The sequence below is a fragment of the Elephantulus edwardii genome, unplaced genomic scaffold (assembly GCF_000299155.1).
Source record: "Elephantulus edwardii isolate Elephantulus edwardi_28Jun2011 unplaced genomic scaffold, EleEdw1.0 scaffold00067, whole genome shotgun sequence".
NCBI lineage: Eukaryota > Metazoa > Chordata > Mammalia > Macroscelidea > Macroscelididae > Elephantulus > Elephantulus edwardii.
In genome coordinates this window covers 110,096-126,093 of record NW_006399817.1, presented here as the reverse complement: position 1 = coordinate 126,093, position 15,998 = coordinate 110,096, and the positions used below count along the sequence as shown (strand labels likewise).

The 15,998-nt window shown below is 37.1% G+C and overlaps 1 protein-coding gene across 1 annotated transcript; it reads left to right on the top strand.

Annotated features, from left to right (window-relative positions):
* The first annotated feature begins 1,319 nt into the window (after nt 1–1,319).
* Nucleotides 1,320–15,306, top strand: OLR1 (oxidized low density lipoprotein (lectin-like) receptor 1). Its single transcript, XM_006888405.1, has 6 exons — nt 1,320–1,407; nt 5,416–5,517; nt 6,916–7,161; nt 14,137–14,276; nt 14,786–14,901; nt 15,162–15,306. Exons 1-6 carry the CDS (start codon nt 1,320–1,322, stop codon nt 15,304–15,306), a joined length of 837 nt encoding a protein of 278 aa, XP_006888467.1.
* The last annotated feature ends 692 nt before the right edge of the window (nt 15,307–15,998 follow it).

The window sequence follows — 15,998 nt, the reverse complement described above, 5'->3', positions numbered from 1 at the left end:
CCTAGCAACTAATTGTGAACACCGTGACCTGGATCAGATGCAACTTGATCTCTAGACTGACATCGTTGCTAGTCAGTATTCTGGAGAAGTCCATTATAGCTAACTATCTCTGGCTCCAAAGAGATCTCTGCTGTTGTGTTACACTGCTCCTATATGATATGTTATTTTGTGCTGCATCAATTCTGATTCATAGTCTCTCCAGAGGCAGAGCAGAACTGAAATGATTTCTTAGACTGTATTATACTCATGGGTCCTGATGGTGGAATAGTGATTATTAAGTACTCACTGACGAACTGAAAGTTCAGGAGATCAAAACCACTAGTTATTCTTTGGGGAAAGATGTGGAAATAGGCTTCTATGAGCAGTACAGCTTTCGGAGCTCCATGGGACAATTCTGTCTGGTTCTATAGGATCACTTTGGGTTGGAATCCATCTTCAGAAGCTGAACACTTAGTGATTGTATTCACAATTAAATTTTACTCAGAGCCTCATGGTTGTAGATGAATGCTACAGTTGATCCACCCTAATTTCCAAAGCTCATTGCTGGTTGTTGTTGTGTACCATAGAGTTGGAACCGACCCATAGCTGACCCTCCATTCACTCTTTAGATTAAAAAAAAAACCAAAAACCCCAACCAAAAAACAAACAAAAACAAACAAATCCAACAGTAATTCAAGGAGAATAAATCAGACTCACAGTTTTCAGCGGCAATTACTTGCACAATAGGAGATTGCCCATCCTTCTCTCACGGAGCAACTCATGGCCTTGAACCATGTGATTTTAGGATTGTAGTGCAACTTCTTGCCAATAGGCCAACAGAGCTAGCTGCTAACTAGCTCTGAGTTGTTGATTAACAGTTAAAATATAAAAGGAGACCTTATGATTTATAAAGGAAAACCTATAAAGACAATCTTCTACACAGAAATAAACAAACATGCAAGCACTAATAATTTGATCCACATGCAAAATCTTCCACATATTTCAGTGTGATTTACACTCCTAGAATCACTGTTTTTATCTAAAGAGTGTATGGAAGGCTGTTCTTCTAATACACATGAAAAGTATTCGCTTTTATAAATTACTTCTTGAAATGTCTTTAAACATTCACCAACATCACTTTCCCTACCTGCAACAGACATAACTCTAGAATTTGCGTCAGCCTACTTTCCGTGTGAAGCAAATCCTCCCCTTCCTCCTACGAGTGATTGAGTCATTCTTCTAATAGATAACAGTAGCTTTTTAAACACAGCAGCAGAAGTTCACATTGCACATTTCTAGCCTGTTGAAGATTTGGACAACTGCACATTCTCCTTTTTGACATGAGTTTGGAAATGACTTACGAAGACTTTAGTAACAAGACTGTGAAACACCAGTCTGATCAGAAGCTAAATGGAAGGAAAGACAGAGGTATGTGCAGTACAAAAATTCCTGTAGAAACTGAACCCCATTTCTAACAAAAAAAGATAAATTCTTTCAAGAATGTAATTAGAAAACCTGAAGACTATAGGATGGAAGATATTATGAGGTGGAAAATAATATTTACTTAAAATTAGTAAAATTTGATAATATTATGATGGCAATAACTAACTTTTGTTGAGCATTTACTATAGACTATGTTCTATGTTAAGGAGGCCTGGTAGCACAGTGCTTATGTGCTTAACCAAAAACTAAAAGGTTTGTAGGGCAAACTCACCAGAAACTTTGTAAGCACAAGATGTAGAAGTCTGCTTCTGTAAAATTTACAGTTGTTAAAAATCTTTCCTGTAGGGCCACTCAAAGTTAATAGATTTTTATTTTTAAATGTCCTATGCTATTCATTTTATGTGTATTATCTTTCTAAATCTTCACAGTAACTCTCTATGAATCCATCCCTTGTATACAATAATAATTTTCATAATAGTGTTCTCAAGTCATTAAAAAACCCCTAAAACATCTTCTGAATTGTCTAAAACAATTGAAAATCAGCAGGGCTTAGCAAAATTTATTAGCTTGTATATTTCTTATTTTAAAAATAGAATTTATTTAGCATATATAGTAACTTGAAGTGTTAAATGTAAATCCATAATCCAAACTCCACAAGCAATGTGGATAAATTGCATATTATTGTGTATCTATTCTGATAAAAAAGAGAAAAACTTAAGAGAAGATAGAGGAGTTATGCCAGCAATTTGTTTAAAGGAATTTTAGACATTTCCTGTACAGTACAGTTCTTGTGATATTCTTCTAAAAATTCAAAAATTTCATAAATGTAATGGGCATACTTGATATTCTATAATATGCAGTGAATACTTAGAAGAAGGAAATTGTTACTTCAAAGATTAATACAGGTATATCTGCTTTTGAGGCAAGGATTACGCAATTATTTGCAAGAAACACGACTATCTCCTGCTTCTTCTCTGCCTACTTGCCACACACTAGGCTATTATTATTCTTAGATTTAGCAAATGAAACGTATTCCTCCTGAAAAAAACTTCTCTTTAGTTTCTATCATTTGTAGTATGATACACTCATAATGTTTTTTGACATTTGTTGTTGTTGTGTACCATTGAGTCAAAACTGACCCATAGCTGATCCTCTCATGGGTTGTCAAAGGCAGCTAATTGCATTGGAGATTGCCCATTGTCTCCTACAGAGTAGCTGGTGGATTCGAACTGCATGCGTTTGGGATTGCATTTCAGTGTCTTGCCACTAGGCCACCAGAACTATGAAAAAAATCTGTAAACACATTTGGCCTTTTATTGATTTGAATTATAACACAGTCACACTGTAAATTTTGTGATGTAATGTACCAAGTTATGTAGCTACTGACAGTTGGGTAAAAGAAGCTAACATGGGCCTTAGCAACTAGATGATTTTAGGCAAGCCACTGAACTTTTCATTTTACCTGCTTGCACGTTGTTATTGTTGTTATATGCTGTTTGAGTTAGAACTGACCCATATACCCTCCAGTAGATTTTCAGAGGCAGTAAATCACAGAGGAGATTGCCATCATCCTCTCATGGGATTTGACCAGATGCCTTGGGTTTGGATGCACAGCTCCTGATTTGCCATCAGCACCTTCTTTGCTTACCTCACAAGGAAATGAGTCCAAATACATTGTGTATGACATTTTCCTGTTCAGCCAGTGATACACATGCTCTTTGTGGTTTTTTTAGTATTGTGTTGAGTCAGAACCAACTCAGAGCTGACCCTCCAGTAAATTTTCAGAAGGGGATTGTCTCGTAGCCTACTGTCAAGACGCTATGCTGCAATTCCAAAGGCATGAGTTTGAATCCATCAGAGGCTCTGTGGGAGAAGGATGAAAAATCTCCCATGTAATTAACTGTCTCTGAAAACCTTCTGGAGGATCAGCTATGAGTGGTCTCTGACTAGAGGGCAAACAACAACAAAGTACAAGTAAGGAGACTGTCCATCCTTCTCCTATGGAGAAGCTGGTGGATTCAAATGAAGTTTCTTTGGGTTGGCAGTGAAATTCCTTACCCACTAGGCCACCAGGGCTCCCCTGTTAATGATAAAACATATAAGTGACCCAGTGAAGTTGAGTAGACTCCATAGTGAATCCATAGGATGGAGTTTAACTGCTCCATAGTGTTTTCAAGGTTGTGAATCTTTATAGAAGCAGACTGCAACATCCTTATCCACTGGAGTACCTTGTAGGTGCAAACCACCATCAATCCTGACAAATGTTAATGCATTGTTGTTGAGTAGGAACTGACTCAAATCTGACTCTCCAGCCTGTTTTCAGATGCTGTAAAGCAGATAACAAATTTAGATAGTCATTTATCTGTTACTTGCATAGTTTTATCTGCTTTTATCACAATAGTGTCTTTTTTTCAACAAAACCATATTAGTTGTTGTTTTTATATGCTGTCAAGTCAACTCAAAACAACCCTATGTACAACAGCCCTAAACCTTGCTCTATCTTGTGCCAATCTCACTGTCTCTGACACACCCATCCCAATTACCCCAGTCACTGAATCAATCCATCTCATAGAGGGTCTTCCTCTCCTGTGCTGTCCCTCCACCCTCCCAAGCATGATGTCCCTCTCCAAGGACCTGTCCCTCCTTACATCATGTCCAAAGTATGTCAGACAAAGCCTCAGAATCCTTGTCACCAAGGAGCAGCCTGATTTTTTAACCCTCTCCAGGATGAATGTGTTTGTTTTCTTGGCAGTTCATGATACATTCAATACTCTACTCCAGCACCACAGCTCAAAGGCATCAATTCTCCCTCTACCCTCCCTAGTCACTGTCTAACTCTCTGACAAATAACAAGTGATTGCGAAGATCATGGCCTGTATCAGATGTACCTCAGTCTCCAGAGTGACACCATTGCTCTTCAGTACTTTGGAGAGGTTCCTAACAGCCGACTTTTTCATCGCAATACGTCTTTTAATTTCCTGGCTGCTGGTGCCAAGAGTGTTGACTGTGGAGCCAAGCAAACTAAAGTTGTTAACAATCTCAATCTCTTCACCATCCATCCTGATGCTGCCAATTGTATAAATATAAAAAATGATGTAAAATAAGTCAAGAAATATCAAAGTTTCACTCTATTTAAAAAGCTCTAAGATATAATTTTATTAGGATATCAGCTAGTATAAAATTGTGTGCTGAATTTTTTGAGACAATCTTTGCTTATTAACTAAGTTTTGTTTGACATTAATTACTGATGGGTAACCTCCTCCCATGTCATTAGCTGCCTCTGAAACCTGCCAGAGGGTCAGCTATGGGTCGATTCTAACTCTACGGTACACAACAGCAACATAACACATATGTGTGCTTGTACATGTCTTATGCATATACCTTCAAATGAATGTGCACATAGACACTGATGAAGAAATTACATTCCCTACCTTTGTACTCTCCAGTGGGTTTTCAGAAGCAGTTGCTCACATGGGAGGAGACTGCCCATCCTTCTCCCACGGAGTAGAGAGTGGACTTAAACCGTTTGGCTTCAGGTTTACAGCGTAGCTTCTTGCCACTACATCACAAAGTAAGGAGTTGCATCATCAATGCAAAGGCAAGTGGTTCGAATCCACCAGTTTCTCTGCAGAAGAAAATGGGCAATCACTTCTTCTGTGATTTGTTGCCACTGAAAACCTGCTAGAAAATTAGCTATGAGTCAGTTCTGACTTGATGGCACATAATAGCAGCAACAACATTTATACAGATATTTAGGATTATGTATGAAATTTTACATTTTAGCCTTTACATTTATTGGATGTATATGTGATCAAAGGAAAATTACTTAATTATCAGCTTTCCATGTTTTTCACATGTCAATATGAATAATACATTCTTTAAAGAACCAACGGGAGGTGTGAAGGTAAGGAAGACAGTATCCAAAGTATTGCTTGGCTATCGAAATTCTTGTTGCTATCCTTTACTCTCCTGATTCTTTTCCTGTCACTCTAGGTACTCATTTTCTTTCTTCTCCCTGGTGGTACGCTGCTACTGTGACTCTTGGAATCCTTTGCCTGGGATTAGTGGTGGCCATTGTAATGCTGGCAAAACAATGTAAGTGCTGACACAGAGAAATGGGGGAAGTGGAAGGGCTTAAAACATTGTACATAAATTCATTTTATAATAACAACAAATGGCCTTGATTTGATACACTTTAGACAAAATACTTTTAGAATGAGTGGGAAAATGAATTGGTACAAGGTTCTTATTTCTCAAGTGACTAGAGGCAAGGAGATTGTAAATGGCAGTATGGTAGGAAAGTATCATTTGAAGCTACCAATTTACAAGATCATCTGAGAAACCTAAAATTAAAATAAACCTCATTAGGTTTAAACACAATTTAAAATAAAGAACCCAGACACAACGTTACTAAAAAAGTGAAACATGTAATGCAAAATGTTCCAATTTATAATATGGCCATTTGAAAAAGAGGGGACATTTAGAGGGAAGGAGGAAATGGAAGAGATGAGAATGAGAAGAAATGATGCCCATCACTCTTCTCCTCTGCTGGTGTATTTAGGTTGTTGAGCATTCTTTTCCATCTCCAGGTTCAATGATAGTTAAAGGACTTACCGTCTTAAAACATTGTTCAATGTCACACAATTCCTTGTTTTTTAAAAAATATGTAAACATGATGAGCCTTTAAAGCCTGATGATTTGGAGAAATGGCTGAGCCTCAGGGGTGTTAACTGGAATAGGGTTGCTCTGAGGCTTGGATCACTTTACAGTATGATGGGTAGCCTTCAAGTCAAGAACCTACTTTGTTCTGAACCATGGCACTTATCAAACAGAGATATTTGGCCCCAAAACATGTGATGTCTGCCTGATTTCATAATCCTTGTCTCCACCCTTCCTAAAATCTGCTGTGGCAAAAAAAGAAGAAAGTTGTTTTGATTCTTAAAATTCTGTGTGGGTGAATGTCTTGAAACTGGGGTGTTACAACTTTTACATAAAATTAGGAAGTCTGGAATTGTAGACAGAACTACAAGAGAAATAGCAGAGGACTCAAGACACTGTGGGGCAAAATCACTAATGACAAGTCTTAGTAATAGACACTGAGTCTGGTTAGCAATAACTATTTTATTTTTCTTTTGGCATCTGACTTTTAGATTGTCTATATTTTATGGAGCACTTAGGTTGCTATTGCTTTTAACTTGTGTGTAACTTTCAATAAAAAGTAAAATTCCGGTAATTTATTTATTTATTTATTTTATTTTTTTTTTTATGGGAAAGTAAAAGAAAAGATTCTTTCATTGTTTTACATTTAAATGCTTATAAATTATATGAATTTGCCATAGTCATTGGTATAAATCCACCACCACCACCACCTACTTTGATAGAATATTTAATGACTCACAAATCTAGATTTCTGGTTAAATTAAAGCTAACTTCCAAGCAACTGATGTGTTATCAAAATAAAAAAACTCGGTTATGTTCTCATCTGTGCTTTAGTATCCCAGGTGTCTGCTCTTCTAAAGCAACAACAAGCAAACCTCACTCAGCAGGAAAACAAACTGGAGGGTCAGATGCTAGCCCAACAGCAGGCCCAAGAAGCTTCCCAGGAGTCACAAAAGGAACTCAAGGAAATTATAAAAACACTTTCTGAGACGCTGGATGAGAAATCTAAAAAGCAAATGGAACTTCAACTTGAGAAAATGAATCTCCAAGAAGCTCTGAAGAAAGCAGCAAATTTTTCAGGTACAAGGGGAAGATAGTGGAAATTTCCTTTTAGTCTTAACTCCCCTTTTCAAGAAAAGTTTTGAGGCACAATATTGACATATTAATATATGTATTATTATTCACTCATTATATTGTATGCCATAAATGCTCTATTTCTGTATGATCCATTCCACCGTACATTAACCCACATCTCCGAGATAGGTTATATATGTTTTCTTTCTTCACAAGAATCCCATCTTTTCAAATTCTCATTTTAAAATTGTTTTATGGAAGAACTTTTCTATCCACACACCGGCTATTATAGATCTTTATTTCTTTCTGTTCTAACATATTTTAATTCTTGGGTTTCTTTTCCTAAGGTATATCTTTTGTCTGTAGAACTCCTTCTGTCCTTTGCTTCACTCTGTGACAGTGATATCAAAAGTGCTTCAGGTTATATTAAGGCAATGGAGGTAGGTTGGCTGGGAAAGACTGGCTCAGCAGATCTTTCAGAGTAGATGACAATGTGATGGACTCAAGAATTCACTTTATGTGAGAAGAGTTGAGTTGATCCAGATTGTCTGAATGAACACAAATTCTGGGATCCAGAAAGAAATATTAGCAATTCTTTAGAAGAAAGTGATGATATTAAATCTGACATTATTTCAGAATTTTTACAAACTATTTAATCCCTTAGTGTGTAATTTTAGCCATAGGCAAAGTGAAAGAGTACATTATAGAACTATGTTCTGCTTGAGTCATTTTCAGAGCTACCTTGCTTCCTTGGAGTATTTGTATAGATGTCTTACTCTCAATACTAATAATTGCCTTTAGGAAGCAGAGAATTCTCCATATTCTTCAGTCTCAAATATTTATTTTTTTAAGTGAAAATTTTACAAAATTACTTCACAAACTCTTTTTACTTCTGATTATTTAAGAGCAAGCATCTAAATTATTTCAAGAATTAGTCTGCAACATGGATTGAAGCTCAGCATTAGGAAAACGAAGATTCTCCGCACAGGGCCAGTAGGCAAACCCATGATAGATAGAGAAGAGATTGAGATTGTTAATTTCAGTTTGCTTGGTTCAACAGTTAACTCTCTTGGCACCAGCTGTCAGGAAATCAAAAGATGAATTGTATTAGGAAAGTCTGAATATTTTCCAGAATACTAAAGAACAATGATATCAGGCTAGGGATTAAAGTGCACTTAATCCAGACCATGGTCTTCACAATTACTTGTTATGAATCAGAAAGCTAGACAATAATCAAAGATGACATAAGAATTGATACCTTTTAGTTATGGTGCTGGAGAAGAGTATTGAACATACCATGGACAGCCAAAAGAACTAGCAGATCTGTTCTGGACAAGGTGAAGTCAGGCTAGTCTTTGGAGGAAAGAATTTTGAGGCTCTGTCTTACATACTTTGCTCATGTTGCTAGGAGGGACCAGTCCTTGGAGAAGAATATCATACTATGAAGATTAGAGGGACAGCACTTGAGGGTAAAACCCTGGATTAGTGGATTGTCACAGTAACTGAGATTAAGAGGGGATATGAGTCAGAAACAGTGGGATTGGCTCAGGATAGGGCAGGGTTCAGAGCTTTTGTGCATAGGGTCACTATGAATGGTAGTTGACTTGACACATAACAGTAACAAGTTCTTCGATGTATTAATGAAATAAAGAACATCTATGAAGTAGTAGTATACAATTTTCTCTAAAAGATATTAAATATTTGAGACTAATGAGAATGGAGAATTCTCAGCTTCCTAAAGGCAATTATTAATGCTGAGAGTAGGACATCTACTCAAGTCCAGAGAAGCAATGTAGCTACGAAAATGACTCAAGCAGGACATAGTTCTATAATGTAGTCTTTAACTTTGCCTATGGCTAAAATTACACACTAAGGGATTAAATAATTTCTAAAAATTCTGAAATAATGTCAGATTTAATATCATCACTTCCTTCAAAAGAAATGCTAACATTTATTTCTGGATCTCAGACTTTGAGCTCATTCAGACAATTCAGATCAACTCTTCTCATATGAAGTGAATTCTTGAGTCTATCACACTGTCACCTACACTGAAGCACCTGCATAGCCAGTATTTCCCAGCCAACCTACCTCCATTGCCTTAACTGAACCTGAAGCACACTTTTTAAATCACTGCCGTAGAATGAAAAGTTATACAAAGTTTTGTGGTTTATACATATACTCAACATTAATTAAGTCATTTAAATTTTTTAAGCAAACATGACTTTTCAGTTTATTGTGGTTGTTGTTATGTGCCATCAACTCACTGTAACTCATAGAGACCCTATGTACAATAGCTCTGAATGCTGCCCTATCCTGAGTTGATTTCACCAACTCTAACATATCTATCCCCATTATCCCAGTTACTGTGTTAGTCCATCTCATCTGGGATTTTCCTCTCCTGCACTTTCCCTTTACCCTTCCAAGTATGATATCCTTCTCCATGAATTGATCTCTCCTGACCATATGCCCAAAGTTTGTGAGCTAGAGCTTCAAAATCCTTGCCTCCAAGGAGAAACATGATTTCACCCTCTCCAATACAGACGTGTTTGTTCTCTTGGTGGTCCATGGTATGTTCAGTACTCTTTTCTGGTACCACAACTCAAAGGCATTGATTCTTCTTCTGTCATCCTTAGTCAGTGTCCAGCTCCTCTGAATCATAGCAAGTAATTGTGAAGACCATGACCTGAATCAGCATCTCTTATTTTCTAGACTGACATCATTACTCTTTAACACTTTGGAGACACAGAGCAGACTTTCCCAATGCAATTTGTCTTTTGATTATCTGATTGCTGGTGTCATCTATGAATCTCTTTAAGGAAGGATTTAACAAAGAAATAAATGAACACCCATCATAGCAGATTCTTTTTCATAGCACATTTTAAGAACAGTGGAGATAGAAGGCTTACATAACCCTAGTTTATACAAACAGAAATGTCTGCATACTGATCACTGGTATATTTCACAAGCAAGGCTGTGATGTTCTTTTTCCTTATCAGTTGTATGGGATTAAACTTATTTCATAATAATTTAAAACTATTTTCTGGAAATGTGAAGTGTGAATCAATCAAAAGTAATAAGCAACATGTCTCTTGCTGTGTAATTTTTACCTTTCATCAACCAAATTTGTAAAAGATTATCAAGTAATAACAATTTAAAAGCACACATATGCAAAATATGCTAATTTCTTCAAGTTTGTGACACACTTTATCTTTTTTCAGGAGCTCTAGTGGCATAGTAAGGTGTTGCTTGCTCTCTTAACCCCAAATCTGAACCTCTCTGATGACTCAAATTGGCCAGTAGTTCCAAGAGAGAAAGGTGTGCAATCTCTAATAGTGTATATTACAACCTTAGAAATTCAACTGAGGGTCAGCTATAAGTAGGTTCAACTTGATGAAAATGAGCTTTTTGAGCTTTTATAATTTTTATTAACAAGTCTGTGATTTTTCAATGTGTCAATAAGGAAAGAGAAGGGAGAGACTTTGAGAAGTTGCCTAATGTGGCTTATTTGAAATTATGCAGTTACTAAAATGGGATCTTTCAGGGTAAGGCATTTGATAGTTGGTACAAGGATAAGTGGTGATTGTTGATCTTTAACATACAAAGCATGACCAAAGTGACTTATTAAATATGAAACATTTCAGAGATACCCCAAAATTCAGTAAATTCTGTACGAAATGTCTTGGGAGCCTCAGGATATTTCATCAGATGACTGTAACCCACCGACTTGAGTAATGTGGTATAATGACTAAATATTACAAAGTCTAAAATTAGAAGAGCTACGTTAAACTGCCATGTAATATGAACATACACATACATATATAGATGTATACATAAATATGTTGTTGTTGTTGTATACTATCAACAAAACTGACCCATAGCTGACTCTTTAGTGGGCTTGCAGAAGCAGTTAATCACAGAGGAGAAAATTGTCTTTCTCCTGCAGAGCATCTGGTGGATTTGAACCATGTGCCTTTAGGATTGAAGCACAGCTTCTTGACACTTGACCACCCATTATTATATATGTTGTTGTCATGTACCACCAAGTTGGAATCAACTCATAGTTGAGCCTCCAGGGGGTTTTCAGAAGCAGTTAATTGCACAGAAGGAGATTGCCCACCTTTTACCTGCATTATTATATCAGATAAATGTAATTAAACCTATTTCATTGAGTTATAAGGGTTGAGTGAAATCTTTTTTTTTAAAAAAATTATTATTTTGGTGTGTGTGTACTGTCAAATTGGATCTGACTGTACAGGAGGAGATTGCCCCTCCTTCTCTAGCAGAGCATCTGGTGAATTTGAACCATGCACCTTTGAGATTGCAGTGCAGCTTCTTGCCACTAGGCCACCAAAGCTACTCTCAGTGAAATAGCTGAAATTCTTCCAACAGTGTCCAGCACATTGTGATTTGGTGCTTGTTAAAAAGGAAAACAAACATAACATTAAATGTAAATATTTGAATATCACATTTTGGTCTGTCTTTCAGGTTTTGACAAAACTTGGAAAATGACTGGATTGCTGCTTTAGTCTATGAAAACTTTTGTTTTCCATTTACATAGTAAGATGGATCTAGAAAAATTAAGAATATTTTATTTCATAGTTTCACCCAGAATTTTACCTATCTTTACTCACAACTGTCATACAGTGTTTTTTAAATCCAGTAAAATTTAGTATGTAAGGATTTTATTCTACAAAGAAAATTGAAATTAAACTATTGCCTTTCTCTAGGATTTTTATCTATTCATTTTTGTTTGGAGACATTGCATGGTTGAAATTCAAGAAGGGTGTACTCCAAGGATGTATTCTGTCTCTATACCTTTCAAACTATATTCAGAATAGATTATCTGGGAGGCTGGGCTGTATGAGGAGGAATGTGTCATCAGGATCAGAGGAAGATTCATCAACAACTTGTGTTGTGCAGATGACACAACCCTGCTTGCTGAAACTGAGAAGGACCTAAAGTGCTTGCTGTAGAATATAAAGGACTGCAGCCTTTAATATGGATTGAAGCTCAACATCAAGAAAACAAAGATTCTCAGCACTGGGCCAATTGTCAACATCATAATGGATGAAGAGATTGAAATTGTTAACAGCTTAAGGTTGTTTGGCTTCATAATCAACACTCTTGGTACCAGCAGCCAGGAGATCAAGACATGAATTGCACTGGGATAGTAAACTGTCAGGGACATCTCCAGACTACTGAAGAGAAAAGACATCAATCTGGAGACTAAGGTGTGCCTGATCCAGACCATAGTCTACCCAATTGGTTGCTATGCATCAGAGAGCTAGACAATTACTAGGGATGATAGAACGAGAATTGATGTCTTTGAGCTGTGGTGCTAGAGAAGAGTTTTGAATATACCATTGACTTCCCAGAGAACAAACTTGTTTGTTTGTCCTGGAGAGGTTGAAGCCAGCCTGCTCCATGGAGGCAAGGATTCTGAAGCTCCATATGACATACTTTGGGCATGTTGCAAGGAGGGACCTTGGAGAGGGACATCATGCTTGGAAGGGTGGAGGGATGGAGAAAGGAAGGGAGACCATCCATGAGATGGATTGACTCAGTGATTAGGGTAATGAGGGTAGGTGTGTCAGGGACAGTAAAATTGTCACAGGATAGAGCAGGTTCATTTTTGTCTTTTGCCATTCTGAATATTAAAGGCTGTGTTTCATCTTAAAGAGATTTTAAATGTTGCCAAAACATGAAGGATATGACAATGGTGGTGGAGGTGTGATGACAATAGTGATAGTGGTGGTTCTGATATTGTAGTGTTGATTAAAGCATAAACCAAAAATGAATCCAATGCTTATGGGGATCCTCTAATGACTGTAAACTATTATGGGAAGAAACAATATTTTTCTTCTATTAAACAGAGGGTACATACTACCAAGTGTCCAAGACCTAATACCGACATCTTTACCTAATAGCCTAAACATGAGTTAGGTTTGTTGGTCACCTTGGTAATTTTGGTGCTGGAAATGTCTTTTCATTAATTCATTGAAACATATTTTAGTGTCAATATAGATTTTTTTCTATAAAGACACTCTGATAAGGAAATATAGCATGACACACATATAAAATATTAAATTTTGTAAAGACCTTTCTAAAAGAAAAGGAAACATGAAATAATTGCTATAGTGTGTTTTATTTGACTTAATATATTTATTATATCATTTTAACATTGTATTAAGTATAAAATTATTAGTGATTTATTTTACATTCTTTCATACTTAGATTTCAAAGTTGGGAGTATATTTAATACCTATAGAACATTTCAGTGTAAACTAATCACATTCCAAGTGCTGAAGAGTCACATGTAACTTTATCTTTATTGATATTTGCTATTGATTTCAACTTATGGAACCCTTTGCATGCAGAATAGAACTATTCCCTAATGTTTTCAAGAATGACATTTTGGAATTAGATCTCAGACTTGTTTTATGAGAAACTCTTGGGAAAGTTCAAACTGCCAACCTTTCAGTCAGTCAGTTATCGAGTACTCAACTATTTGTACCACCCAGAGGCTTCTTGCATGCAGCTAGTGGCTGCCATATTGGGTATATCTAGAAGCAGAAGGTGTACTATCAAAGCAAAAACATATTATGAAAGGCCTTGAAGTTTAAAACTATGCAAATGGAAATTTTTAATGTCAGAATGTCTATTAAACATCCACTCCCGAACTCTCACATTATTCCAACAATAACAAAAGAGCTAAGATATTACATTCTAATCAAGTCCATTTTTTAAAGAGTAAGTGAAAATGGTAAATGAGTAGTTAAGTCTGTTTTTAAAATCAAATTTCTTCCTCTCCTGCCTCCCATAAACTATTGAGAAATAAGTACTTTGAAGCATCTTAAGTGTCTACTGTCTGGTTATAATAACCAAGAAGAGATAGATGGACGTGAAAGGATTGAGGAGAGACTTGATTCACAGGATTTCCCTTATCCAAGTGTTACTGACTGGATGTTCTGTATTTCCTAGGTCCTTGTCCCCAACAGTGGATCTGGCTTGGAGAAAACTGTTACTTCTTTTCCTCTAGCTCATTTAACTGGAAAAAAAGCCAAGAGAACTGTTTGTCTTTGGATGCCCAGTTGCTGAAAATTAATAGCGTAGGCGATCTGGTGAGTTTTTATGGGTTTGTGTTGGGCTGTAAATTACAGGTTTATAGAGAAATAAATTTGGTTTAGGCTCATGGTAGGAAAGCATTTGCTTGAGAGCCAGGTACCTGAATTCTAACTCGACTTGGCACTAACGTACATGACCTTGGAGGGACAAGTTGTACACTGTGTTTTAGGTCTCAGTAAACATAATGTAAAACCATCAAGACGATGATAAAATCAGTTTTTTTTATTTTTGAGAGTCTAAGGCTTTAATGGTCATGTCTGTGTGGACCTATGCTTCTAGCCCATAGGCCGCACCCTCTGGAAGTTCAAATCCACCAGCAGCTCTCTCAGAGGAAGATGGAAATATCCTCTCAGATTTACAGCCTCTGAAAGGCCACAGGACAGTCAGGTTAGAGTCAGTTCTGATACAAGGACAAAGAGTGTGAGGTTCTGAGTGCTAATCAACTTGAAGATTTCAAACCACCACCTTGACTCTACAATCAACTTAGAAACATTCTTTCCCACAGGAATTAATCCAGAAAGCCAGTGCCCATTCCAGTTTCCCATTCTGGATGGGATTGTCTCACAGAAAACCCAACAACTCATGGTTATGGGAGGATGGCTCTCCTTGGATGCCTGATTTGTAAGTTTCCTATCCTTTGCTAAATCTATCAGTGAAGTTGTGGCTACATCATACCACAGTCTTCTAACCAGAGAGAACATTGGAAAATTTTTCAAGGTCTCCTGCCCTACCATTCTCAAATGAGTATGTGCTCATTTAGCCACTGCAACTTTCTTTTACATTTTCTTGTTGCTATTTATCACTGATTTGAAAGTTTTAAGACCGGTTCCTTCCATAAAATAATAGTAAAATATATTTTTTTTATCCCCTCCTATCTGCAGGTTTAGACTCCAGGGTGCTGTTTCAAAGACATTCTCTGCAGGCACGTGTGCATATATGCAAAGGGGGATTGTGTATGCTGACAACTGCATTTTAGCTGCATTCAGTGTATGCCAGAAGAAGGCGCATCTCTTGACAGCACAGTGAATTCAAAGAAGCCAGAAGAAGAAAATGGGACGGTCTTTGAATCTTACTCCAGATATAAAGCTATTTTCCACTACTCAGGTGCAAACCATGAACTCCGAGCACGGGCATGACTGCCTCTTATTAGCAGTCTGCAGATCTTGTTAGCAGAGACTTAGGGTCCAGTTGCCCATCACCTTTATGTCAAAAGATTGTCTAGACTTGTTTCAACCTTTGTGCCAGCCTTCAATTCCTCTACCATTTTCTGTTTTTACCTTTTACTGTTCTCCAAGCTTTGGGACCCCTGTGCATTCAGTCTTCTCTACCTCAGTGCCTCTTTCACCACACCCTCCTAAAACTACAAAGGGGATAGAGCAAGGAGAACTTGCCCAACTGCAGCCTAAGGGGGGAAAGAGGAAATATGCATGGGCAACAGTGTGCATGAAGAAATAAAGGAGGGGAGAGGCCACTATGAAATCTAGAAAACTTGTGTTCTCATCTCTCATCATCTCTCGTTTCTCTGTTGTAGAGTATCTGCAGACTGCACACACACAGCATCTGCATGCTTTGAAGGTCAGTTAAGAGAATCTAGAGTTGTTATGAGTTATTAGGGAATCTAGGGTTACTTAACTCAAGGATAGCACATGCTTTTTGGTTTAAGGTTATTTTTGTTGTTCCCCCCCTTCTTCAGGGAGTGATTTGACAGTTGTTTCTTT

Bases quoted from the DNA above. Each gene is read 5' to 3' on its own strand.
- OLR1 (XM_006888405.1), top strand. From the start codon at position 1,320: ATGAGTTTGGAAATGACTTACGAAGACTTTAGTAACAAGACTGTGAAA. The intron at 7,162-14,136 runs GTACAAGGGGAA...TGTATTTCCTAG, and splicing joins GAAAGCAGCAAATTTTTCAG to GTCCTTGTCCCCAACAGTGG. The intron at 14,277-14,785 runs GTGAGTTTTTAT...TCTTTCCCACAG, and splicing joins TTAATAGCGTAGGCGATCTG to GAATTAATCCAGAAAGCCAG.